Source organism: Styela clava, chromosome 6, assembly GCF_964204865.1.
Source record: "Styela clava chromosome 6, kaStyClav1.hap1.2, whole genome shotgun sequence".
NCBI classification, from domain to species: Eukaryota; Metazoa; Chordata; class Ascidiacea; order Stolidobranchia; family Styelidae; genus Styela; species Styela clava.
In genome coordinates, this window is record NC_135255.1 from 7,115,943 (window position 1) to 7,140,838 (window position 24,896).

Here is a 24,896-nt window from a genome sequence, read left to right on the forward strand (position 1 = left end):
TAGCTAAAAGAAGGGAAAAATTGAATAAATTGAATTGAAATAATGAATCCTCTGACATGTTCGTGAGATTAAAAAAAATTCAAAAAAAAAATTTACTATGTTATCATGATATTATGATCAAAATTTAAATGGGAACAACTGTCATAAACTGAGTGAAAATATAGTACAATGCCATGATTTACAAAAAGCTGAATTTGAATTAGGAAAGGCTGTCAAGAACGTTCGTTCGTGATTCTTTTCAAACAAAATTGCAAAAAAGGCATTCCTGGAAGAAATAAACTAAAAAAGATGATATTCAGAAAACAGAAAAACATTTTAAACTTTCTATATAGCATGCTCATCCACCCTTTCAAATATTGCTAATACAAATCATTTGCCAGACACTACTTTCCAAGGCGAAAATCGGGTCTTGTCATGCAATATAAATCAATAACGATTCTTCACACCAAGAAAACACAAAATTTAAGGCACTACATCAACAAGAAGCACACAGTACTGGTAATTGCAATCCTATGTAATGAGCTATAACTTTATCTCAATATCAAAATACATTTGCCAATTTACTTCAATTAGATCATAAGCCAAGTGTAGAGAAATACATACGTGCTGTTGATCAATGAATCTTAATCTCCAAACCACAATTTTTGACAGATATTATAATAATCAATTGGATATTTAATTCACTATTGATCATTAAAACATACCATGTGATTTTGTTGGTTCTCAATCAATAACAACGTAAATTAAAATCATTGAACAAAATGAGGATGCATCTCGATCAATTTTAAAAAATTTCAACAAATTGCATTAACTGAAACATTTTGGAAAGTACAGAAACCTTACTGCTGTGTTTGAATAAATCACAGGTCATTGGATATTATGAAGTGCAAATTAACACAGAAGTAACATCAAATTTAATTGAGATCAGTCAGACACATCTTTGCTTTTTTTTAACATAACATGCGATGATAGATTTAGCCTATTACTGAGCAAATAAAAAAATTATATTGTGCTAAATTTAATCAAAAAGTTTGTTCAAAACAAGAAACTATGTGACTGAAAAAAATATTACCATCAAGAATACTATCTCGAATGAAAATGTAATAGATTACTTTTTGCCTTTACCAAATAAGAGTCATTGGTGTCATACTTTTGAAAATGTCATATTCATCACAGATTTCGACATGATAAAATAATTTATGAATATCAAAACAAAAATGACCAAATTATAATTTCAATTCTAAACTATTGCAATATTGAAACATATTTTGAAAACTATAACTATAAGTACTTCTGTAAATACAATATGAGTAAAATATTGAAATCTAAACTAGTATGAGAGTTTCAAAAGGTAACCAATTAACTGACTTTACTGTATGTAGGGTACCCATGTGATAATGTATATTTGTAAATATATTTAGCAATTGAAAATAGATGTACACGCTGATATGAACATGATTCAGTGTGAAACATTATTTGTTTAAACGACTATGCTCATAATAGGCAATATGTTGAAAACTAATTATCAAGCTGATACAAAATTCCAATAAACATTATTACCAAGCTTCATACCGCAATTTCAAAGAGTTAGTGTAGGTTACACTTGTCCCATTGGCTTCAAATTTTTACTGACTTCGAAAGGACACCCAGTACATTCTTCAATATCTTTCACAGTGAGACCATTTGCAATTTCAATTAGTGTAAGGCCTTTAGTTTTATCAACATCGAATACACATTTCTCTGTGATGATTGCATCAACACATTTGACTCCTGTCAATGGTAATGCACATTCAGGCAATATTTTTGCAGATCCATTCTTAGCATTGTGTTCCATTGTAACAACTACTTTTGTTCTCGTGCTACCAACAAGGTCCATAGCACCCCCCATTCCTTTGACCATTTTTCCAGGAATCATCCAATTTGCAAGATCGCCATACTGTGAAACTTGCATGGCACCAAGGACCGTGAGGTCAATATGACCACCTCGAATCATGGCAAAACTTTCATCGCTAGAAAAATAAGAGGCGCCAGGTAAAACGGTAACAGTCTCTTTTCCTGCATTGATCAAATCTGGGTCCTGTTCACCCATTTTAGGAAAAGGTCCCAAGCCCAGAACCCCATTTTCACTTTGAAGTTTAATACTGACACCATCAGGGACATAATTACTAGCAAGCATTGGCATACCGATGCCCAAGTTAGCATACATTCCATCTTTAAATTCCAATGCTGCTCTACGAATTATTCTTTCCCTTATTTGTGCAGAAGCACTGGGAGCTTTTCCTTGACCTTTTCCTTTTTCAACTTGAGTTGTGAGACGTTCAATTCGCTTTTCATATTTTTCACCTTTGATTACTCTGTGTACAAATAATCCTGGAACATGTACATCTTCAGGTGGTATTGAGCCAATATCTACGATTTCTTCTACTTCTACAATGGTTGTACGAGCTGCTTTGCACATCGGGGGATTGAAGTTTCTAGCAGTCTTTCTGAAGATCAGGTTTCCTGCTTTATCTGCTTTCCATGCTTTTACTAAAGCAAAATCACCAGTTATTGCCTCTTCCATGACATAATCTTTTCCATTAAACTCTCGGCTCTCTCTTGGTTGGCTCGCTACAGCAATCGATCCATCAGCACAGTATTTTATAGGAGCTCCGCCAATATGAATTAAAGTTCCAAAACCAGTAGGGGTAAAAAATGCAGGAACACCAGCTCCTCCGGCTCTGATTCGTTCTGCCAATGTACCTTGTGGTGTCAATTCAACTTCTAACTCTCCAGATAAATACTGTCTTTCAAATTCGGCATTTTCTCCGACATATGATGAAATCATCCGTTTTATTTGTCTATTCTGAAGAAGTAAACCCAATCCAAAATCATCCACTCCTGCATTATTGCTGACAACTGTCAAATTTTTAGCTTTTGTTTCCAGTAATCCATTAATAAGATTCTCTGGGATACCACACAGTCCAAAACCACCGACCAAAAGCTTAGACCCATCATCAATGTCACTAATCGCGTCTGCGGCATTGTCAAAAAACTCTGCATGAAAGACCCTGGCAGTTGAAAATTTTCGACAATTGGGGACAAGCTTATTTACATGCCTTCGGGGATTCCATGTCCCTCTGCACAAAATTGTATTAAAAGATAACTTACGGAATAAACTGGCAGCCAACGTAGACATTTTATTGCTCTGTTATACAAACTTCAGCACTTCAACGGGATAAATATGTAAATCCTATCCTATCCTAACAATGGTAGCAAACGTGTAGAACGCCACCGACAGCTAACATACCGCAGAGCAGGCGACTGTAAATCAATGAGCGGTGGCGTAGCGGCGATGTTACAACAATGCAACGTTTGCCGAATAAAATCGTTGAAAACTAACATATATATTCCTACTTTCTAGTAGAGTGTATATTTCGTGTCCAATAAATTTGTTTCGTTCAGACATATGAATCTCCCTACCCGACGGGAGAGTACAGTACCTGATCGTGTATTTACACTCATATTCTATGTTACAAGTTAAGATTGCCTATTCAGTACGCTTATGTCTCATGTTTTAAACATGATTTCATAATCAGTTTAGAGTCGAAATAAACCTATAAACATCATTTGAAGTTTTGGCAGCTTTCTTGCATTCATATCCCGTGTGTTTACAGGATATGAAATTCTGTGGCTCAAATCGACCCTGCAGCTATATCGATTCTTTTTTGGAATTCGTACTATTTTTGCTGTCTGCTCAAGTTTGGCGTAAGATGTAATGGCAGCCCAATGATATAGGTCAGAGGTGTGCAACCTTTTTCGCACGCGGGCCAAATATCAATAACCGGGTGAAACCGCGGGCCGCACCTACATTTAACACAGGCTTTCTATTAGTTGCTGTCAAATCTTATTCTAGGTTAGATTTAGACAAAATCAACCGATAGGCTGTAACCAAAACTCAGTTAGCTTTTGTATCTTTTAATATTATTTTTTTTAAACTGCTCTCCAGTTGCCTCCGCGGGCCGCACAATTTTTCCTTGCGGGCCGCATTTGGCCCGCGGGCCGCACTTTGCACACCCCTGATATAGGTAAAACTAATGTCATCATAGAGTGATAATAGATCTTCATATTGGTACACGAGTACAGGTCCGATGCTCAAGTTCAATACAATGCATTTTGGCACAGGCACCGTCACATAACTTTTATTGTTTTGTATTTTTCACCACTTTCACTCGTCAAAATTATTTATGACTTCACGAATAAGTTTGCCCGTAAATTTTTTTTTTTTCATGTTCATGTATGCTTTTGCTCAATTTATTATTGGACACGTAGTGGACATAACGATCGTTTCAAAATTTTGTTGTTATTGTTATTATTTGTCTCCATCAACACGTTTTGAAGAAATGACTTTTCTCTTCGAATACTGGACAAATTGCTTTGAAATTTTCAGTGGTTAAAGATAAAAATTTTCTCCAGAAGGCTATTACTTTTTTTCTCTCGCTATGACGTCATCAAAATTATGTGTCCATATATTTGAGCATAGCTCTCTTGTTTTTAGTATGATTGTCGTGATGTGTTTTTCCAGTGGCGGCGCGTGGTCATTTTGACAACCGGGGCAAGCTACTGCGGGACTAAGTCACCCCCATCTACGGGGACAGGATGAGCGCTGTAAGTTCTCCCATCATTTTATGAGTATAAAAACCATTCCATCGGTAACAACCAATCGGCAAAAGCGACAATTTTTAACGATAAGAAAGTGTCTTTAAAACCGGTCCAAGTCAAGGGATTAATAAATATAGACATAGTTTATTTTGAAACCTCTTTCAAAAGGAAAGGCAATATTTACCCAGATAAATACAATGACATATTAACAGAAACTTCGGGAAAGCAGACAAAACCTAAAATAAGGTTTAAAACGTTACTATGAAGAAAGGAAAGGTAATGCAAAGATAAGGACATGCGTCGCTCACTCATATGTATATATGCTGCTAGACTTCTACTGCTTGAACATATATGCAACACGCCGCGGTTTCTTGGAAGCAAAATGCTCAATAACGCGCTGATGAAAGTCATGCATCCCAGAAATAACGTCTCTGTGAATGGATAAAACAGCCAAGGAATTTAATCTATCTTGCTTCATTGTGTTTCTGAGATACGTTTTAATACGCCTCAGCGTGCTGAATGTTCGCTCTGCGTCGGCGGAAGAAATAGGCGTCGTCAAAATGATGTCCAGAAATTTTGCAGACGCCGCAAAGGTAGTTACTAGAGTGTTATCTATGAGGAACCCATAGAGCGCGCAAGTTGATGTGATGTTCAAAAAAGTTTGATTGGTGTATATACATCGCAATTCATTTTCCAATTTACCCACGTTTATCATGGGGTAAAATTTGGAGACAGTAGCCAACAAATGGATGGGAAATTGACGTGCAAATTTTGAAAAATTTTTGGGGTTCATCAAAGAGAACGCGGCAAGGTGTTCAGTGCGCAGACGATCGCCTATTTGATTCACCAGAATGTCACAGCATTCCTTTGCAGACAAAATCAAACGCTGCGTTCTTTGCCCGCGGCGTAAAGAAGCACTCCATGTGTCGTCGTATTTTATTGTTTCCCGGATACGAGATACAGCATCGCAGAAGTCTGAAATACACGACTGCACAGACGCTCCATCCATCAGCCTTGACTGCAATGCGCCGTATAATACATCCACGTGATAGAATATTGTGGAGAAAAAATGAAAACTCACCATCTTCTAGCAGACGCTTTAGACCTACCGCCTCCCTCACAGAGCGTTCGTCCCAAACCGGAGAGCTCTGAATGCCATTGAAACACTCAATGAGCTCAGACCTAATTTCGGACACGCCCCGCACCACGCGTGATTGGAAGTTCCAACGTGTTGGTGCACAAGCTGAGAGACGGCGGCTACATATCTGGAAAAGGAGGTCAGAGCGCTTCGGCGAAACGGAAAAAAATGAAGAAAACCCTGAAACATTTGCAAAAAATATACGGGCGAGAGGGGTATTAAGACACATATTTTTAATAACGAGGTTGAATTGGTGTGCATAACAATGTAAAAAATGCGCATGAGGAAAATCTTCTTTTATATAAACTTGAACACCATGTTTCGACCCACTCATGACTGCCGCGCCGTCATAAGTTTGAGCTATCAATTTTGACTTCGCGTTGTAAGGTTGTAACACTTCTTTCAGTACAGCCGATATCCCGCAAGTCGTGCGATCAACGATTGGTACAAAGCTGTGGAATCTCTCGGTAGGTTTACCATCTTTCACAAACCGAAAAATCACAGCCAGTTGGGAAACGCACGTGATGTCAGTTGTCTCGTCAGACTGAATCGAAAGGAACTGGCAATTCTCAATTTCCAGAGCCAAATGTTGTAAATAAATTTTATACATTGAGTCGAGCAAATCATTTTGGATATCCTTAGATGTCCCTTTCGAAACAGTTGCGGCATCAAGATGATCTCTCAATACTGTATCTAGGGATGCGGTGTATTCCACCATATCCAAAAATACCCCTCTATTAGAAGAGCCAGCCCGTTCATCGTGCCCACGGAGGGACAGCTCGTGACAACCAATGAACTTCAAAACATCTATCAATCGGCCGAGAACATGGCGGTTTTTCTCGACGTTTTGGTTGTGCCGACGAATAGAAACCGCGCGTCCTTCATCCAACTGTGCTGCAATATTAACATTTCCGAATGTTCGGTATTTTACTGCATTGTCCAGTTGCTCCATAGAAGATAGATGATCCCTGGCACGCTCGGAAAGATGTTTAAAATCTCTAAAACCAAATTTACACCAACGTGAGTCACGGGCGGTAGCAAAAAGTAGGCTATAAAAACAAAAAAGTGCATTTTTGTCCTCGCTGTAACACAACCATTCGTGTTTTTTATACCAAGTTTCTGCGCAGAATGTACGCCGACGCTTTCCTCCGTCATGGGATTATTCCAGTTTTTGGTTGATAAGGCCCAAGACGTTGTACCTCTAATTTTTGTTCCAGCGGCAGCTGCGAAAACGGAGTGTGAAGTAGTGCATCAACCTTATTCATTATGAGGTCTAAGGCTAAGAAATGCGAAGCCGGAAAGAAGTGAGGAGCTCAAAAGGAATGTGGAAAATCGAAAGCAAATGGACTAAAGGTCTCTAACTGATTCAAATAGCGAAACAAGCGACAAAAACGAAGGCGAGGAAACTATCAACTCCTCAAGCAACCAACGAACGAGAAGGAATGCGTGAATATGTCAACACGTTGTTGTAAGAAACGTCGGCATTGTGTCGTCATAATTTCGGGGCTAGCCCCGATCGGCCCCGATGATTTAGTAAAAGAAACAGAAAACAAACGAGACAAACGTGGCGAGTGGAAGATAAAAGAGAGAATACGATATACAATGAGCAACCGGGGCAAAATCGGCGTCGCCCCGTCGACGTTCGGCGAAGGCTTTGCGAGCGAAAAATGAACCATGTCGGGAGAATATGGCTAGTGTAGACAGTCTGTGCAACCGATATTGAGGTATTTTTCGAATATTTTTTATTATACCGAAAAAACAACCGGGGCATTTCCCCGGTTGGCCCTATTGACGCGCCGCCACTATGGTTTCACTTGGCAGAAGCATCAGACATAATTGAAAGACGGTGCAAATGTCTATGATCCAAATGTCCATAGATGCAAACTGCAAATGTACGTTGGTGCAATGATTCAGCATTCAAATGTCCGTGATTGCAAATTTACGAAGGAGCAAATGTACGTAGGTACAAATGTCATTGGGTGCAAATGTTCATGAGTGCAAATGTCCGTGGGTGCAAATGTACATGGGTGCAAAGTTGCAAACGTCAATCAGTCCAAATGTACATGGGTGCAAATCTCCGCGGGTGCAATCTATAAGCGGGTGCTAAAATCTGTGAATGGAAATGCATTGGTGCAAATCTCCTTGAGTGAAAATTAATTTTAAATGGTTTACAAATTTTAAAGGCTTGTTCAATAATTTCATAATTTAAAATTTTGTTCATGGCTTATGCTTATGCCCTATAACAATGTATCAACATATCATTGTTAAAGTTATGACGCCATAATTGATTCCATAATTGATTAATAAGACAGTGTCTTATTTCGATTTTCTTTCGAAAAATAACACTAGGGCTTATTTTTAGCGGATGTCTTTTATTTTTTATTTGGAGAATTACGAGATTTCAAATATACAAAATATCAAAAACGATATCCATATACTTATAAATAACAAGTTTTTATTTAAAATAACAGCTGAACATAGATTATCAATCCTTTAAAACGAGTAGAAAGATTTCTTGCTATCGACCAGATAAAAGAGAATTGCTCTATCGACTAGGTCTTATTTTAAGGGGGGTTTTAAGGTTAATATCATTTAAGAAATTCATGCTAGGTTTTATTTTCGGGGAAACACGGTAGTTCGATTTTGATGACAATGTAGGCTCGAGAATGTCCAAACTAATATATGTTGGTATACTTCTTTTCATCATTATAAAAATTTTTTTTTTTTTTTCATCAACTATTGGACCAATTGCTTTGAAATTTTCAGTGGTTAAAGATCGTATTTTTCGTTAAATTTGTTTTATTTATTTCAAAAAAATTTCCAGATTCTAAATTCTATGACAACGTTTCCCAAACTGTGTTCCGCGAGCGTCTTCCGAGTGTTCCGTGGAAAATAAATCAAAAATACGTCAAAATGGTCGCCATGGCGATTCGCACCAACTGACCGTTCAATATCGCGTCACCGTCGGCCTAAAGTGGACCAACTAAAGTAGGGTAGTGGCATTTTCGTTAACCGTCGGCCTAGCTTGTTGACAGTTAAGTTCATTATCAAGTTTGCAGCAATCCTTTTAGTTTTGCTATAGGCAAACAAGTACGTCTAAAGAATGAAGGCAAATGGTCAACTCTCCTTTTGCCATCTCTGCCTGGTTTTACTTTAAAATGCTGAAAAAATTACTCATGTTCGCTAAACTCGATTCAGCAGATAAATAAACTGCAGCTCGCGAAGTTGCAGCAAGTACTTCTATCTTCATTAGACGTAACATTAGAGGCAAACACTACGTAATGGAAAGTAAACGATATAGAAAGGCAAAATGAATTTGTTGATTCATATACACAGCATTCAAATTAGGAAACAATAAAATATTCATAATAAATGAAATATATATATATGTAAAATATTCAAACATATTTTAGGTATGTTTAACACAATTCTGTTAATTTCCGAACCCATTCAGAACCGCTACATTACACCGTTTTCCTTTATCAATTTTACCATTTTTTGGTGTTCCGCGAGGCGAGATAAAAAGTGTAAGTGTTCCGTGGCCGAAAAAGTTTGGAAACGCTGTTCTATGGTATTCATTTTTTTGTGCGCGAAGCTGTCATCAAAATAAAAAATAAAATGCGCACAGTGCCGTGGGATGATGAAGGTTGGAGCCTTTCTAATAGATGTTTACATTTTATTTAAAAATCTTCCACACGGCAGTATACAATTAATGGTGCTCCCGAAGTATGCGCACCAAGATGTCGCATAACCTGAACCCCAATCCGGTACACAACCTGAGTTCAGGTTGTGCGCCATCTTGGTGCGCATACTTCAGGAGGTCCAAAAAAAAGATATCGTTCCAACACAAATCTGTTGAGCAGATTTATATTTCCTCTGAAAAAAAAAAACACGATTTTGACATGAACAAGCTCATCATATATATATACTGTATTTCTGGGCTTGCTGTCATTTCTTTTTTTAGGCAACTTAATCAGACCAAGGTTCCTTTTATCAAACATTTTCTATAAATTTGCTTTTCGTGCCTGGGTTATACATGGTGCCAATTTTAAATATAATCAGACGTCATTTAAAAATTCAGTGAAAGCATAATAGAAAATACAAAAAGATCACATTGCAATTTGAATCAAAATATCTTTCTTAAATCGGATAATGTTCCGATTCGACTCCTTAAATAACAGGTTTATTCTTACACAATATCTTTGCATATATATGCAAAAGTTTTTATTATCAAACTTCGATATTCTCGGGAGTTCAGAGATGGAGTCAAAATCGAAATTTCGAGAATCGATTGTATATTTCCCTCGAAATCACAGCGCGTTAACTCTGTGTTTATTGGTGCTCGAATGCAGGTGCAATTATAATTTCACAATTCCTATGTTTGAAAGCAGTACTGATTCGATGTGGCATATTTAAAAAAGTTTTAAATCTCCACAATTTGTCAAGCGTATTCCATTATTTTGTGAACCGTCAACTGCTTTCGGTGCGCTTTTTGAGGTGATCCCTGTATAACTACTTTACTACATACGCCAATGAACTTCCTTTATTGCAATACGTTAAAATTTAAAAAATACGTGACGTGACGCGATGTAAAGTTGGGGAGACAATAGTACAGCGCGCCAGTTATCGGAGAATTTGTCTCGTAATTTTCCTCTTTGACCATGACAAACAACGTTTGAAAAGTTCATAAAAATGTCCACAATAAAAATAAATTTCAACTTGAAAATGGTGTTAGAATCTTAACGAAAGCTTTGATTTCGTATAGGCTTGAGACCCAGATTCCTGATCACGCTACTTCCTTTGAACTTGACTATAGATACTTGACAGACCCCCAGGATATTCTCCAGCCATTGTATACACATCTTCTGATTCATTTTGTTGTTCCTGCTCGACATAGTGCGGATGCCTTGGCGGTAACTCTTGTGTAACTTCCACCGGAGAAACGTAATCAGCCTGGTAATTGCGACTATTTTCTCCATGTGAAGATGCATTTTCTTTTATATCAGTATATTTTGGTGATATATCTGAACGTTGTCGAGGCGGTTTTCTAGGTATTCCGGATGTGGATGGTTGGGTGACCTTTTCTCCATGATGTCTATTACGAGAATTTGACATAGGATTTGGGGGACGCAATTCTGGTCCGCTTTGTTGGTGTGGATAGGCATATGCTTGGCTGAAATCACTGCTCAAGGATTTTGATCCAGACATATTTCTTCGAGCAAACTCTTCATTGCCATAAACAGCTTCCCGGAGAAAATTACTCTCTGATCGCGAAGCCAGATCCCCTTGTACATCTAAACATACGTTAACATTCCCACCTCGAGGACCTTGTTGTGTACCTCGTGGCGCCTCCTGTCGGCGATGCTCATTGCTTTCAGGTCCTCGATTCATCCCGCGAGTTGTGAAATACGGCGACCCTTCTTCTCTACTGACTTCTTGTCTTGATTCGGGTTCTTTGCAACACGTTCCAAAGATGTTGAAATTCCTTCCATATATTCTGAAAATATATTAAAGTTTGGCTGAGGTTTGGAAATATTTACTTTAATGTCGAAATTAGTAAATGAATGGTATGTAATTTATTATTTCAATAATAACTGAACTATGTGAATGGGTGGAATAATATTGGGAATAAAAAGTTTATCGTTGTTATTGAAATGACCAGACAACAAATTCCAGAGAAAGCGTGAATCACTAGCAGCAGGATTTTGTGTTTCGAATACAATGAAAATTAAAAGAAGTGAACTATTGATGAATTATGTCATTGGGAGATGACCATCAACCCCTTTGCCATTACCGTTACCCCAACAGGAAATGGTACCACAAAGTGAATCACCTACAATTAGAATTAGGCAACATACAAAAAGAGTTCAGTGCTTTTTGCATAGTTTGCCGACAAGAAGCTCAGTCATGCGGAATTATCTGCTCCATAATTGTTCTCATGAAGGCGTCGGTGTGGCGCGCCAATCGGTATTTACTGGCGTGCAATATACCACGTTAGCTCCTGATATTTCAACGGCTTTGCTCAGAGATGAGTATCTTTCACAGAGTCAGTGCGCGTGTTCTTGCTTTGAGCCAAGTCTCTTCAAATATACGGGGAGACGTAGGCTACTTCAGGTGGGTTGGCACGGGGAGCCTATCTGCAACGCCAGTGGCGCTTTCGTTTTCCAAACATACTCAAAATCGACCTTTCGAGAACCCCATCAAATTTTGTTGATTTGAAATCACTTTAAAGTTTTGATTGGGACATGAAATAAAAATTACCAGAAGGAGTATACTTAAAAGGTAAATTGCGATCGTGTAAAGAGAATTGTACGCGCAACGGTGTTGTCCGCTGAAATTTTGGCAAAAGGCTGCGTGGTGTAACTAGTGACAACGTTATTAAAAGCATGCACACTTCTTGGATGATGTTAATAGGATAATAAAAATAAACGATTGTCTTACCGGCATAACACCATGGCGAGAACTGTGGAGACAATAGTAAGCAAAATTCCCAACACTATGGTCGCAGCGCAGCCGCATTCGCCCAATGCTTGGCATTCTTTCACGTTTATGAGTACTGTAAAACCGAAAATGTTCGAATTGGAAAAGTGTCCTAATATGTTTTGAAACGGGCAATCAAAAACATAATATAAAGCTACACGACGATTGATGATGAAGATCACTTGGCAAAAACATGACGTCATTAACAGCCTCTGATCTGAATTTGTGCAGTTCAAAATGACTTTGCTTTTATTGCCAAAAAACTTCGATGTTTTTTGATATTTACTTGATTGAAATACAGCGCTCGATATTCAACCATATTTTGGGAATTTTGAATTTGCACTACATAATGATGATAATAACGCAGTTCTAAGACGACATTAGCAAAGTTACAATGCTTTTTTCCTGGATAAATTCCCAATAACCTTGAGCACACGTTATGTAGGTCACTCTTTCCTACTTTGGACAAATTATACTAACTGTGGATTGGGATTTGAAATGAAATAAACATTTGCCGAATATTTTCTTACGGATATCAGAAACATGTTATGCCTCCCTATACATATAATTAAAGAATAATGAAAACATCAAATCTCCCTTACCTGTAAATAGCACTACCGCAGTTCGAGCATTATTTTGATCCATTTATCGCCAAATAGTTGCAAAAAGTGGCATGGTGGCGGTAAAATATCACAAACATAGGAATGACTAGTATTTTCCCAATCAGTTAGTCAGCGCATTTTTCGTTGAAACGCTAAACATTAGTATTTTTAACAATATGTTGAATCAACGATACGGGGAAGTTAGTCCTACACGACCCTCATCAACTTTATTCATCGAGTGTACGTATACCATATATAGCACGCGGAAGAATCGAGCGATCATGACCAATTGCAATTTTAGCGTGTTCGCGGGCGGCCAGTCATAAAACGATGGCGAGACAAAGTTTATCAGTGTCCAATGAATGACATACTCCCGAATGTCATGTTGTATTTAGTCTGTATACGTATAGCTAGTTATTTGTGAGTAATCATTTTACAAATGATAAGTTATTTATTCAACTTCAAAAATTCTGTGATTATCCTCTTCAACTGCAGACAGAATAGACGGTGATAATTCAACCAATCTCGCATCACCTATATTAGTAAGTCATGTACTGTTCATGCATATTCGATGTTTGAAAATGGAAATTAGATACCGGATGAGGAAGTATAATTGAATAGCATGTGTTAGTCTCTCAAATATTTTGAAAAATTCATAAAATGAAATGGAATTTTACAAATGTTTTCCTCATAACACATATGAACAGCACACATACGGTCTTGTTGAGATTAGGAACTGTCAATGATCCAAATGTGACCTCATATAATAATGTCGTGTGTGGATATTTTGACATTTTCATAAAATACAGATTGCAGTTAATATTCTATTGCAAATCTATAGCGACGGCTTTAAAAAAAGGTACCGAACTTTGAGGATGTTTTTCTGTTATTCGCATTTTGTGTTATATTGTACGAAGCAGTGCCATTAAGTTTTGAAATAAATTTCTGCTTCAAACACACGTGAATGATATCCAATTTCATTTTATATTCGTGTCTACGACTGGTTGAACTGAATGACAATGGCCGGAGATTTTCTAAATTTCGAAGTTTTATCAAATTTCCCAGAGGCTAAACGAAAAGGTTTTAATATTCAATAAACGGATTCCGAGCAAGGACACAAGAAAATAAGTAGATCCCAACAGGGGCGTAGCCAGGGGGGTGGTTTGCGGTCGAAACCCCCCCTTTTCAAATGTAAAAAAAATAAAATCATTTTTCTGTATCATACCCAGCAATTTTCCGTAGCTTGAAATGCTTTTCACACCCTCAAGAACAATAAAAACACGCGTATTCAAGCGTTCGATGTGACCCACTACCGTAGATGTTTCAATCTAACTTGGCAAATAAAAATTTCACCCCCCCCCCCCCCCATTTGAAAATTTATGGCTACGCCCCTGGATCCCTAATAATATTTGCAAAATATACTGACCAAATGTCAAAATGAATGTAAAATGAAGCCACTACTTATATCAGGATGGTCCAAACCGCCGACACATTCCTTGCGGCACGCGGAACAATTTTAGCGTGTAATAAACCATTGGCAGATATTTGTAATTATTGTCAGAACATTTTTGATTTTTTTTTGAACTATTTCAATTGGAATTTCCATGTTGTATCTATAATAATGGATACCTCAAGACGGTGCCAATTTGTGAACGACATCCTTTTTTTAGTAAAACTACTTCTTTATTTTCAAGCATTGGCCATGTAGATAGCTGTGACGAACCGCAGAGCTGACTTAGCGCCGCGCGATCCAGGTTTTTTTTCAGCTGGGTCCGGAGTCCAAACTTAGTCGGACTTGGTTGTCCTTTGACGATATCACCAGACCTGCTCACGCTACAAGTAATAAAATTAGTTAAATATGATCATTCATCATACAATGAGTGTAAAAAAGATGCCCGAGCTAAACTGTGAGGAAACGTATTTCCTGACTCATGCACTACACAGGGGTTCTCAACCTTTTCTCTGTTAAGTACCCTCCGAGTCACGAAACAATCAACGCGAATCCCCAGTAATCAGACACCAAACTAAATTGTGATATATATAGTGACTAACAATTTGCTGTAACGACTGCCAAGCCGTGCATTTCAAGCCGTTTCAATTGGCACTTATTTTCCTCTTATATAGTTACTTTCTTTGTTAAAGGATATTAAAAAAAGCAACACACGAAAACTCTACTGTCATCCAAGTACCCCTGGAAATCTTCTCGTGAACCCCTGGGGGTTCGCGAACCCCAGGTTGAGAACCCCTACACTACAACGTTAAAACACAGTGTCTGGTGTGTTTTCAAGTATAATATCTGTCACGAAAGAATATAATTTGAAGCGCCATTACAAAACCAAACAAGAGGAAAGAAACCGAAAATAGCACGGTATTTCTCGGGAAACAATTTCAAAATAACTAAAAGCTTCATATGTTCCTTTTAAAAACTAATTAAAACGGTAAACTCTCATTCTTAAATATATGTAAAGTGAGTATACTCGCGATGTTTTCGATCGCTCTATGATTTTCTTCGACTGCGGCCCGCGAGACATCCTCAAAAGTTTTTTCGGCCCGCCAACCTCGCAACCTTGGACCAACCTGACTTATATCATAGCCATAGAGAGACATTAATCCAATGTCGATTGCGATCATGTATCAATTCTTATGTCTAACTTGTCATATTCCCTCGCGATTTTTAGGTGATCGAATATTGTTGGATTCTATTTTGCTTATATATACTGAAGTTAAGTTTATCTTACACACAGAACAAAATTATCCAAAACGAGGAAAGGGTTCGTATTAATGAGAGTCACCACTCACCAACAAGCGATCGCCTTCTAATTTTCCGTAGGTCTGTTTTTCTCAAGACTAAATTAAGTACACAACCGGAAGCTTGGCATACCTGAATTCAAGGATTAAGTTACTAGCATCAAGTCAAACGTCAGTATCAGTAAAATTTAGTAGACGATGAAGCCTGTATTTATTTGAATATCATGATCAATGTTAATACGTAGCACAGGAAGCTGGCGTCCAAGGAATTTCGATTTGGAATTGAAATTGAGACATGTTTAAATATTTACTTTGCCAAGATTAAGGGGGACAAATTCTGCCCAGTCTTGAATTTGAACTTGGTCCAATGACAATGAAGCATTTTAGGAATGGATTTCATTTCCGCAGAGCTCTATAAATAATTATTACGGGAAATAATGTGGGCGCGGCTGGGGGCTGGAAGCTATTTTGTAATTATTCGATTATCAATTACAATAGCATTTTAAGCGTCACATAAGATTCGGGTTATGCGAAACTCGTCGGGGTTTTACGTCTACGATAATACCGATGGTATTATTTTTGGTTTACGAAAATAAATGGGGACACCTAACTGTTCGGCAGTTATCACCAGGGCAGATATAGTCCGGATTATTCAAAAATACAATTATATATAGTGTATCTCCTGTCACGATATCTGCGAAAGCACCATATAAGTTACAAACATTATCTTGTACTATTCATGAAATACGACCCAATAAACAATTAGAGAATACCAACTTTATACGACATATTGATGGCACTCAAGTAGACATCTGGTGAGTGTTTTGTTCTCAAGTGTAGTCAAATCTTATCCAAGTATAAGTCTGTAATGTACTTCTATGTAACTATCTTATCTGTCAATGCAAAGCGTTTCCAATTGAAATGCTGCAACGTTAAACAAATTGATTCACCTTTCACATATGGCCAGCAATATGTTTTAGACTACGAAAAACAAACATGATCACGTACACTCGTACAGTATAGCGTTACATAAGATTGTCTCTTGATTGATCTACGACAATTTGAGAGAAGCATTCAAAACGCATATTCTTCGTGGTTAGAGCGTTGAACCCAACTATGTTAGAGTCCCTGGTTAATAAAGATATCGGATTCAAACTCCATTCCCTCCATCACACCCAAGATGCAATAAATTGAGTAGGCGACGCCAAGCAAGCAAAATCCCGGTATTTTCTAGCTTCTTAGAATGCTTCTACATAACTCCCCTTTCGCAGTGAATGTGTGATAAACGCCTAATTGATTTTTCCAATATTTTTCCGACTACGATGCGTTTTGACTTAGGGCGAAAATCAGCTAACGGCACAATAACTCAAGATATTAAATTTATGAACGCGCCAGATCATTTTTAGAAATGTGGACTTCGTCGAATTTTTCGAAGTTTGATTTTCCGAACGTCCATTTGTTTGCATGCTTGCATTTGTTTAGTTGTCTCGCTCTCTTTTGATTTGTCCCGAATGTAAGCCTCTTATAGGCTAATATTTGTCATAATCGTACGCGCGTGGACAGATTAATTTCGTCGGATATTTTTTTGCCAAATGGAATTGGTATTATAAATATGACGGAACAAAGGGTGTTACACTAAGTAATTCTTATCTTTCTGCAGTCGGTTTCTCTGAATAAAATTGTGATACAAAAGGATATGATTTAAATACCGTATAAGTCGTTGCTCATGGGGTATTGACAGTCGCACTGCGCTCCCGTCTACTAAAAGAGTTTATGGCTTCCTCAAGCTGAGATCCGACTGTGGGTGAACTATTTCTGTAATTGTTATGGCATTTGTCGATAAATCCTACAATTAAAATGGTTGACTAGTATAGTTGAGAACGATATGTATGTCACTGATGTTTGCAACAATCTGAAGGCAAGTGGCTCGCTATTTATATTGTAATTGGCCAAAATTTCAAATTTATTTTAAATTCCAATCAGGTCTAAAACTTATTCGAGAAATTTATAAGAGAACCAGAAATTCAGATTTGAGGACAGGTTATTTGTTTTGTTCAATTTAGGCAGTCACATTAGAAAAAAAAAGAAGAAGAATAAAATTACGTGCATTAGATTGACGGAAACCATCTCACTGTATTGGAAAGATAATGCGAGATGAAATATCAAAAATATTTGGGAAGGGACAATTTCAACAATTGAGATATGGGATATGGGGTGCCAGGCAGAACAAAAGTATTGCTGAATCAAATAATAATCTCCGTTTGTATTATTCGCGATGAATTTCACTGCAGGTAATGTTATGTTTTTTGTGTGTAATGGAGGGTAGGGTGTGGTGGTTACAGATTGAAAAATAACTTATTCGTGTCAAAACAAGTGGTACTAAACTATCAGGTTCTCTAATTATACAATCTATCCATTACTTAGTTTAAATTTTCTACAAACAATTTAAATTTATACTAATATTAATAAGATGGATACTTCGCCATTGACGGTTAAATCACCGCCGAGAAGCAGTGGAGTCATACGAAGAAGCCCATGTTGCCAATATAAAGCAACAATGTTATGGAATGAATTAATACAGGAATTTCGTAATCACATCAAATGTAAAACACATAGAAGAAATCTCAGAACTCATCATAATTGTTTTACCGGGACTGCCGCTGTAAATGTGATGTTCGCAGTTTTGAAAGAAAATAAAACATTCACTGTGAGAGTTACAAGGAAGCAGGTAAAGAAACTTCAAATACATATGTTTATTTTTGAAATGCATGCATTTAGTTTTGTGGTGGAGTTTGCCACTTAATTCCTCATGAAAAAAGGGTCTGCTTCGCTGTTGATCAATTTACAACTCTACCACGGGGGCTATTTTCGTTGTTTGAATTAGAGAGTATAGGATATAGTGCTTCAAAACTTATTGGACGAATGATTAAGTTTGTAAATTTTGGTTGACACATTATACGTATTTCTACCTCTTTCGTTTAGCTGCGCTTTGTTGATACTATAAATATATAGGTCGTGTTGATGAGGCTAATATCCATGGTAAAATTGCTTTCGATTCAGGCGGCAAAACTGCTCCAAAAATTTCTTGATAAGCATATTATAGAAGATATCAACGGGAGATGGGAATTAGAAAAATTCGCAAACAACAAAAGGCTATTTAGGTAAGTAATTTATAAATTCTTCTATTTCTTTTTGTAGCCATTCATTCATCTTTATTAATTTGGTAGTTGGAAATTTGAATACAAGTCGTTTATTGAATGCAATCTTCACTGAACATGAGATGATCATTTTAGTTTACATTGATAAACTATTGAACGTAATTCAAAGTTTCCTATCATATTTAAGACGAATTACGGGAATTACGCAGGTATACTTGAAGCGAATTTTCCGAATTTGGCTGTTGCTTCACCTAATCTGTTCGATTATTCATCCATTGAACAGATTTTCTGAAATAAACAAATAGTTTTATTTATGCCGTATTCAGATATTTATTTATACGAATTTAAATTAAACATTAACTGTTTATCTATAATGTTTATATTCCATTCCGATAATTCCTATCAACACGGGATGCTATTATTGATCAACACAAATGCAAATAAAGAGTATCATAAGTGTGCCATAGCATTGGCTTATAAGTAATCTGCGAACTTGATATATGTCAATATGGAAGAGTTTCATAGCTACGAAAAAGTGCGGGGTAATATCAAATTGCGATAAAGCGGTTAGAACTGTATTGAGAACTGCATAGGTATACCTCGTTTTTCATTTAATTTCAGCAAAATCCAATTTAGTTGCAATTTTCGAAACATTTACTTTCGTTGGAGAACGACTAGAATTGAGTGATTTTGACAATCAATTAAGTCGTTAATTTGCTGTGTTCAAAACCGCAAAATGAAACTATATTGTAATTAACAGATTTCCGCGTGAACTTCGCACTCCCAATGAAACTCAAATGTCATCTGAAACATTAAAAAGATCAAGTGCCATTTTTATGATGATTGCTGGAAATCGGGTAAGAATGCAAACTGTAGTGGAAAACATATTTGAAATGGATGAAAAAAATATTTCGTGTCTTCGCCAACACAACTTCATTATACAACTTTCAAAATATAATCATCAATTAACTAATACACATTCTCATGTCTTATTAAAAATTCGCTCTGATAGTTAATTAATCACTTTTTTTTCACTGTGATTATCGCTATGATAAGATTATAATTTTCTTACTGACTGGGTAAGTATGTTATCTATTTGGCTTTTGTTCCACCGCCGACTTGAACCAAGGGAGATAATTATCATAGTCACGGCCTTATTTGCAAAGTTTTTATCTGGGTTTATAATACTTTAATCCTTCCGCTAAAAGTGTAACTTACAAATTTCAATATAAATCGCATAGTTGATTTCGTGATCAATACCATATTAACAAAGATGAAATAGCTTTGTCGATTGTACAGTGGCGTGGTTTCATTGACGGAGAACATTTCGACAACACTTGCATTGCCTTAGTAGGCATTGGGTATAAATTATATTTCTTTCTATTTTTCAACCAGTCTCTTAGTCCGTGCCAAGGGATTCGTATTCTATCGCCACCGTTAGCAAGACGACTAAGATCTCGGATCAGTAACAGAACTCTTGGTGCAACGTTCACAACTCTTGGGCGACAGAAAACGAAAGAATCACCTCATAATGATTAAAATAATCAAATCATGCAATTTCCGTTACAATTATTTATTAATTTCTATATTAATTTCTTTTTTCATTCTTTTTTGTGTATTTTCAAATGAAAAAGGTAAAACCACCAATTCTGAGCGAATGTATATGCATTTATACCACTTGAAGTGGACAATTGGGTAAAATTCCTCATAAATTAAAATTTCTGGGAGCAATGTACTAATCAGAAGACTTTATTAGAGAATGAACAAAACGTTGTATTATGTTTAAGACCTAATGTATTTCAGTGAAATTTGGAAGTAAATAGTAAATTGCAGGAAATTTTCTAATTTATCATAAAAGTTATATTTAAATTCAGCAATTTTGAACGATTTATGCTTTTGTCAGGAAATATTAAAAGAATTAATAAATATTATTGCAGTACGTATTTTGAGTACCCATTTACTAGAAAAACAGTGCTAGATAACGCATGTTAAACTGGGAATATACATACGGCGTTTCACACAGGAATCGAATATTGTTGAATCTTTTTTATTTCAAAATTCAAGTCTTTTTAATTCCACGCGAAAACCGTTCGTCAGGAATTGGTAATTCAAATATATTGCAAGGTGAGTGATTTCCGACCTTACGAGAAAATAATAGGAAAAGAAGAGAGCGATGCTCAAATACGAAACCCAAAACGACGTAGTACGGGTATGCAATCTGTCACAGTACATTACAGGTACCGCATTCTTCAGGACTTCGAACCACTATCCGAAATAACGCGAACGAGTAACCGTCACAAGATGCGCAATTTTCAATTTTGAATACGTCATCGCATACAATAACGAAACACATAAAGCCCAGAGAAAATTTGAAATGCACAAAAGTAATAGCCTTCTAGCGAAAAATACAATCTTTAGCCAATGCTGATTTCAAACAATTGCTCCAGTCGTGAATGAGAATTTCCATACCGACTACAAGAAAAGTATTTTTACACCAACAATATAATAACAAAACGATCCATATGTACATTTTATGCCCAACTAGGATTTTCCAGGATGAGCATTCTAAATGAAATCATCTGAATATATTATTTATAGACGACTGAATATGTGGCCTTAAAACAAGGGAGAAGGGTTAGTTGTAGCAAGATATGAATTGGAACAGTATGAATATCTGCAAGGTGACGCCTTCATGTTACGCAACACAGTTTCTGAAGCATGACTCCTGTTTGTGTTGCCGACATAGCGCTTTTCAGGCTATTGCAGTTTCATGTCAGTCATGGTTTAGATGTTTTCAAATGAAAAGGATTACAATACCGAATCAACAAATATTAAAAGTGATCGATTTTGTTCCAAAAATGTGATAATGGTTTTAATTTTTAGAGTTAGAGATTGACTCAATATAAGAGTCTGTAAGCCTTGTAAGGGAATCGTTTTGCTATCACACTAGATTAAAAAACACGCGACAAAAATTTAAACAGTGAAATCTCTAAGAAATGTAAAATAATAACAACATGGGAATGAGCCAGAGGAGTGCAGATGAACAATGTTAGTCCTTTAATATATTATAAAAAGTTCAGATCGAGGGGAGGTATTTATCCGAACGTTATATGGCGCTTTTAGATAATTTCAGTTTCCCTGGTTAGTCGAACATTAGGTAACGACGTCCAAAATGTATTTTGGATCGACACTATAAATAGTCGTCGTATCAAGAATGCCGCGGAAATGCGGGACAAATCCATGCTTTATAGACTGAAAATGAAAATTCTGGCGATGTAAGCGCGAAACCCAATCGAATGCTGAGCAAACCAATAACCCCGCTGTCCCAACAGAGTCCAACAGTTTTACCTATATCTCAAACAAGGATCGATATTCCAAAACTAATTACATTCTAGTTTGAGTTTTTTTCAAACCGACCATACCTGATATATATATATACCGAGGAGATAAGTAGAATATTTGGTTAACGCAAATCATCTGACCTAGTTTAGATGGGTAAGAACTGTTGTCCCTGAAATAGCGGAAATTATGATTCAACAATATCTTAACCCGCATAAGTTGAAGACACATAATTGTATAGCTATTGTGTATATGTTTTTGTTTATTAGATAAAATATTGAAAAAATTTAAATGAATCAATTAAAATATATTGTAAAAAAAAAGTACAGAACACGCAATATATTAAAATGGCTTCGTATTGAATGGCTTGTGCGATGTTGGGCAATGCTTTATTTGGCCGCCAAAAGTTCTTCATTGCATGGAAAAGGTTGTTGTAATGTAATACAAAGTATTATGTCGTTTGGAATTGCAAAAACTAATAATAGTTGATAATATTGATAACAATAATTGGCCAATTTTTCTACATCCCATTATGATTTCAACTCGAGTTTGTTTTATAAAAGTAGTGTTGTTTATTCAAAAATATGATTGATGGATCATTTTCTTTGAAATCTTGCATTCAAATTTACCCGGCGTTCAATAATGACCGCTTTCGCATTGTTATATATTTTCGGATTCCATATCATCAAACTCTTTTCACTCGCTTGATATCTCCTCGCTTGATATCTCCAAAGTCACATGTGCAATTGCGGGACATCGTTGTTCGCATTTTCTCTGTCATCGTTTTTTTTTTCAAACGAGGGTAATATAAATTCCATCAGTACAAATTTTTTTCTTAGGTATAATTTCAGCTACTTGTTGAACTGAGTACCTTTTTGCTTTCGGTGGTGTTCGGATGGGATAATGACGCCTTGCTGTCTGGAATACAAAGAATTCAATTACATACCGTACCATAATTAAATGTTTGTGACCCGATGCCTGTGTTATTAGTTCCAATTCCGTGTGTATCCTACTGGTTGCTCGGCAGAATTTATTTTTAAATAGTCTTGTAAATATCTCAGCAAGATCAGATACAAATCATATCTCATTAACTGATATGCCAGTACGATAATAATATTATCGACATCTTTGAAATCTTACCTTACGATCCGTATTTGAAGCTAGGAGGCGGATATTTGAAGTTGAAGATCTGGCAAGAGCTTGAAGCCTTGAAGATTCTACGGAAGAAATTGTCATTCTTCTTCTTGGTTCTGATTGTTCTGAGGGGATAGATTGTGGTATTCTGCAAATTAAAAATTCATAGTTATTAGGTTTATGTGGGAAAGATAAAATAAACTCATAAAGTTTTAAACATTTTCTAGAAATATCTACACACCTTGATGTAACATCTCTGATGATTGGTAATCTCTTATCTTGGCAAGAATTTGAAGACTTTGTAGTTGCGGCACATTTTGGCTTCTCTGTTGCAGATATTGTCATTCTTCTTTTTCGGTCTGGTTGTTCATTTGATAGTTCAGGCAGTCTGGAAATGCAAATGATTATAAGTTTTTTATATTCTTTCAGTGATTTCAAACTATGTACTGAACTATGAATTCGTCTATTTGTATAACTCTTTGAATAAATGTTACCTTGAACTAGATTTTCTTTCTGGCATTATGTGTTTCTTCTGTAAATTAATTCGAGCTATATCACTGGTAGTGAGAGTAAATCTTCTTTTTGAAGACGGCAAGGAATGTTCTTTGGTTCGGTCATCGCTTGGAAATCTGTTATAATGGTAAACAAGTTGTTAGCAAATTGTAGATCTGATGATTGCCCTCATGCGGAAATTGTGTGTAAGTAAATAAATAAAAACCTGTATAATCGACCGCCATCCGAGAAATCTTCAGTCCCCCATTTTCCGTTAACATCCTCAATGATGTGCTTCTTTAGAAACTTTCGCATAAGTTTGAGAGCCTGAAAAGAAGGAAATCAAAATAATGAAATAAATCGAAGAATAAATTGTTATTATAATTTTAGCATTAAGGATTTTTTAACAATTCCCACCTGAATTCTTGTGACTTCCCCAAAAAATTGTTTGTTTGCCTTCAAAATTGCGAAAAGAACGTCAATTGCTGCCGTAGCAGTGAAGCAATCATTGTAAGTTCTCATCAGTCGACGATGCTTTTTGCAGCAGATATGTGTACGGAAGGAACGAACAACTTCATTCCAAATTTGAGTTGCTCTGTATTGGCATCCACCTTTTGCTGGTAACACGCGGCAATTGTTGTGGTCAATAAACACTTTGCTGTTTGAATCCGACATCTTGATTTTATGATAGATATAAAGTAAGTAATATTTCTGCAATATCCAAAGGAAATTGATATATTTAGCAAAGGTTTAAAAGCAAATCATTACTATAATTTCTATACTTATATACTATCCTTTCCATCTATCTATTTTACGGTATATATGAACAATAAACACCAACAAGATCTTGAACAACAACAGTATATCTCTAATATTGTCGATAATAATTCTCAAAATTCAATTACTTGATTAAATCTCTCCAAGCGCATGTCTGAATACTTTCTCACGCTGTCGATGGGAATGCAATTATGAAGACATCTGCTGTAACAAACGCTTTATATGAATCAGTCACGACTTCCAATGAACGGTTTCATTGAACTTTTTCCTTATCTTTCCCGTTGAGATAACGAGATTGAAAGTGACTTTCAATAGCCGACGTCGGACGCGACGTCGGACGCGCGTGTGTGTCCGTTCTATGACAAACAATTGCTTCCATTCGACCGC

At 36.5% G+C, this 24,896-nt stretch overlaps 4 protein-coding genes across 5 annotated transcripts; 1 reads left to right on the forward strand and 3 right to left on the reverse strand.

Moving 5' to 3' along the window:
- Positions 1 to 3: 3 nt before the first annotated feature.
- On the reverse strand, positions 4 to 3,863 carry LOC120330629 (succinyl-CoA:3-ketoacid coenzyme A transferase 1, mitochondrial-like). The gene has a single exon (XM_078113579.1). It carries the CDS (start codon positions 3,176 to 3,178, stop codon positions 1,598 to 1,600), a length of 1,581 nt encoding a protein of 526 aa, XP_077969705.1. The 5' UTR covers positions 3,179 to 3,863; the 3' UTR covers positions 4 to 1,597.
- Positions 3,864 to 8,163: 4,300 nt separating this feature from the next.
- Positions 8,164 to 13,631, reverse strand: LOC120330634 (uncharacterized). The gene is made up of 3 exons (XM_039397509.2): positions 12,862 to 13,631; positions 12,221 to 12,335; positions 8,164 to 11,276 (listed from the first exon to the last, which is right to left on the reverse strand). The coding sequence occupies exons 1-3, from the start codon at positions 12,902 to 12,904 to the stop codon at positions 10,571 to 10,573; spliced, it is 864 nt and encodes a 287-aa protein (XP_039253443.2). The 5' UTR covers positions 12,905 to 13,631; the 3' UTR covers positions 8,164 to 10,570.
- Positions 13,632 to 17,289: 3,658 nt separating this feature from the next.
- On the forward strand, positions 17,290 to 20,710 carry LOC120330637 (DEP domain-containing protein 1A-like). Of its 2 annotated transcripts, XM_039397514.2 has the most exons (5): positions 17,290 to 17,900; positions 18,080 to 18,337; positions 18,670 to 18,770; positions 19,528 to 19,624; positions 20,163 to 20,710. In XM_039397514.2, exons 2-5 carry the CDS (start codon positions 18,080 to 18,082, stop codon positions 20,304 to 20,306), a joined length of 600 nt encoding a protein of 199 aa, XP_039253448.1. In that variant the 5' UTR covers positions 17,290 to 17,900; the 3' UTR covers positions 20,307 to 20,710. The 2 variants fall into 2 exon arrangements, with proteins under 2 accessions (XP_039253448.1, XP_039253447.1); XM_039397513.2 differs by lacking the exon at positions 17,290 to 17,900 and having other exon boundaries at positions 17,954 to 18,337.
- A 1,636-nt stretch (positions 20,711 to 22,346) lies between these two features.
- Positions 22,347 to 24,479, reverse strand: LOC120330632 (uncharacterized). Its single transcript, XM_039397508.2, has 6 exons — positions 24,150 to 24,479; positions 23,959 to 24,059; positions 23,735 to 23,869; positions 23,482 to 23,628; positions 23,247 to 23,388; positions 22,347 to 23,024 (listed from the first exon to the last, which is right to left on the reverse strand). Exons 1-6 carry the CDS (start codon positions 24,405 to 24,407, stop codon positions 22,899 to 22,901), a joined length of 909 nt encoding a protein of 302 aa, XP_039253442.1. The 5' UTR covers positions 24,408 to 24,479; the 3' UTR covers positions 22,347 to 22,898.
- Positions 24,480 to 24,896: the final 417 nt, after the last annotated feature.

Excerpts from the sequence above, each read along its gene's own strand:
- LOC120330629 (XM_078113579.1), bottom strand. The coding sequence starts at position 3,178 with ATGTCTACGTTGGCTGCCAGTTTATTCCGTAAGTTATCTTTTAATACA.
- LOC120330634 (XM_039397509.2), bottom strand. The coding sequence starts at position 12,904 with ATGGATCAAAATAATGCTCGAACTGCGGTAGTGCTATTTACAG. Across the intron at positions 12,336-12,861 it reads TGCGGTAGTGCTATTTACAG|TACTCATAAACGTGAAAGAA; the intron begins GTAAGGGAGATT and ends TCGGTTTTACAG. Across the intron at positions 11,277-12,220 it reads CTCGCCATGGTGTTATGCCG|AATATATGGAAGGAATTTCA; the intron begins GTAAGACAATCG and ends ATATATTTTCAG.
- LOC120330637 (XM_039397514.2), top strand. The coding sequence starts at position 18,080 with ATGGATACTTCGCCATTGACGGTTAAATCACCGCCGAGAAGCAGTGGA. Across the intron at positions 18,771-19,527 it reads AACAACAAAAGGCTATTTAG|ATTTCCGCGTGAACTTCGCA; the intron begins GTAAGTAATTTA and ends TGTAATTAACAG. Across the intron at positions 19,625-20,162 it reads TGATGATTGCTGGAAATCGG|TCTCTTAGTCCGTGCCAAGG; the intron begins GTAAGAATGCAA and ends TTTTTCAACCAG.
- LOC120330632 (XM_039397508.2), bottom strand. The coding sequence starts at position 24,407 with ATGTCGGATTCAAACAGCAAAGTGTTTATTGACCACAACAATTGCCGC. Across the intron at positions 24,060-24,149 it reads GGGAAGTCACAAGAATTCAG|GCTCTCAAACTTATGCGAAA; the intron begins GTGGGAATTGTT and ends CCTTCTTTTCAG. Across the intron at positions 23,389-23,481 it reads ATCAGAGATGTTACATCAAG|AATACCACAATCTATCCCCT; the intron begins GTGTGTAGATAT and ends TTTAATTTGCAG.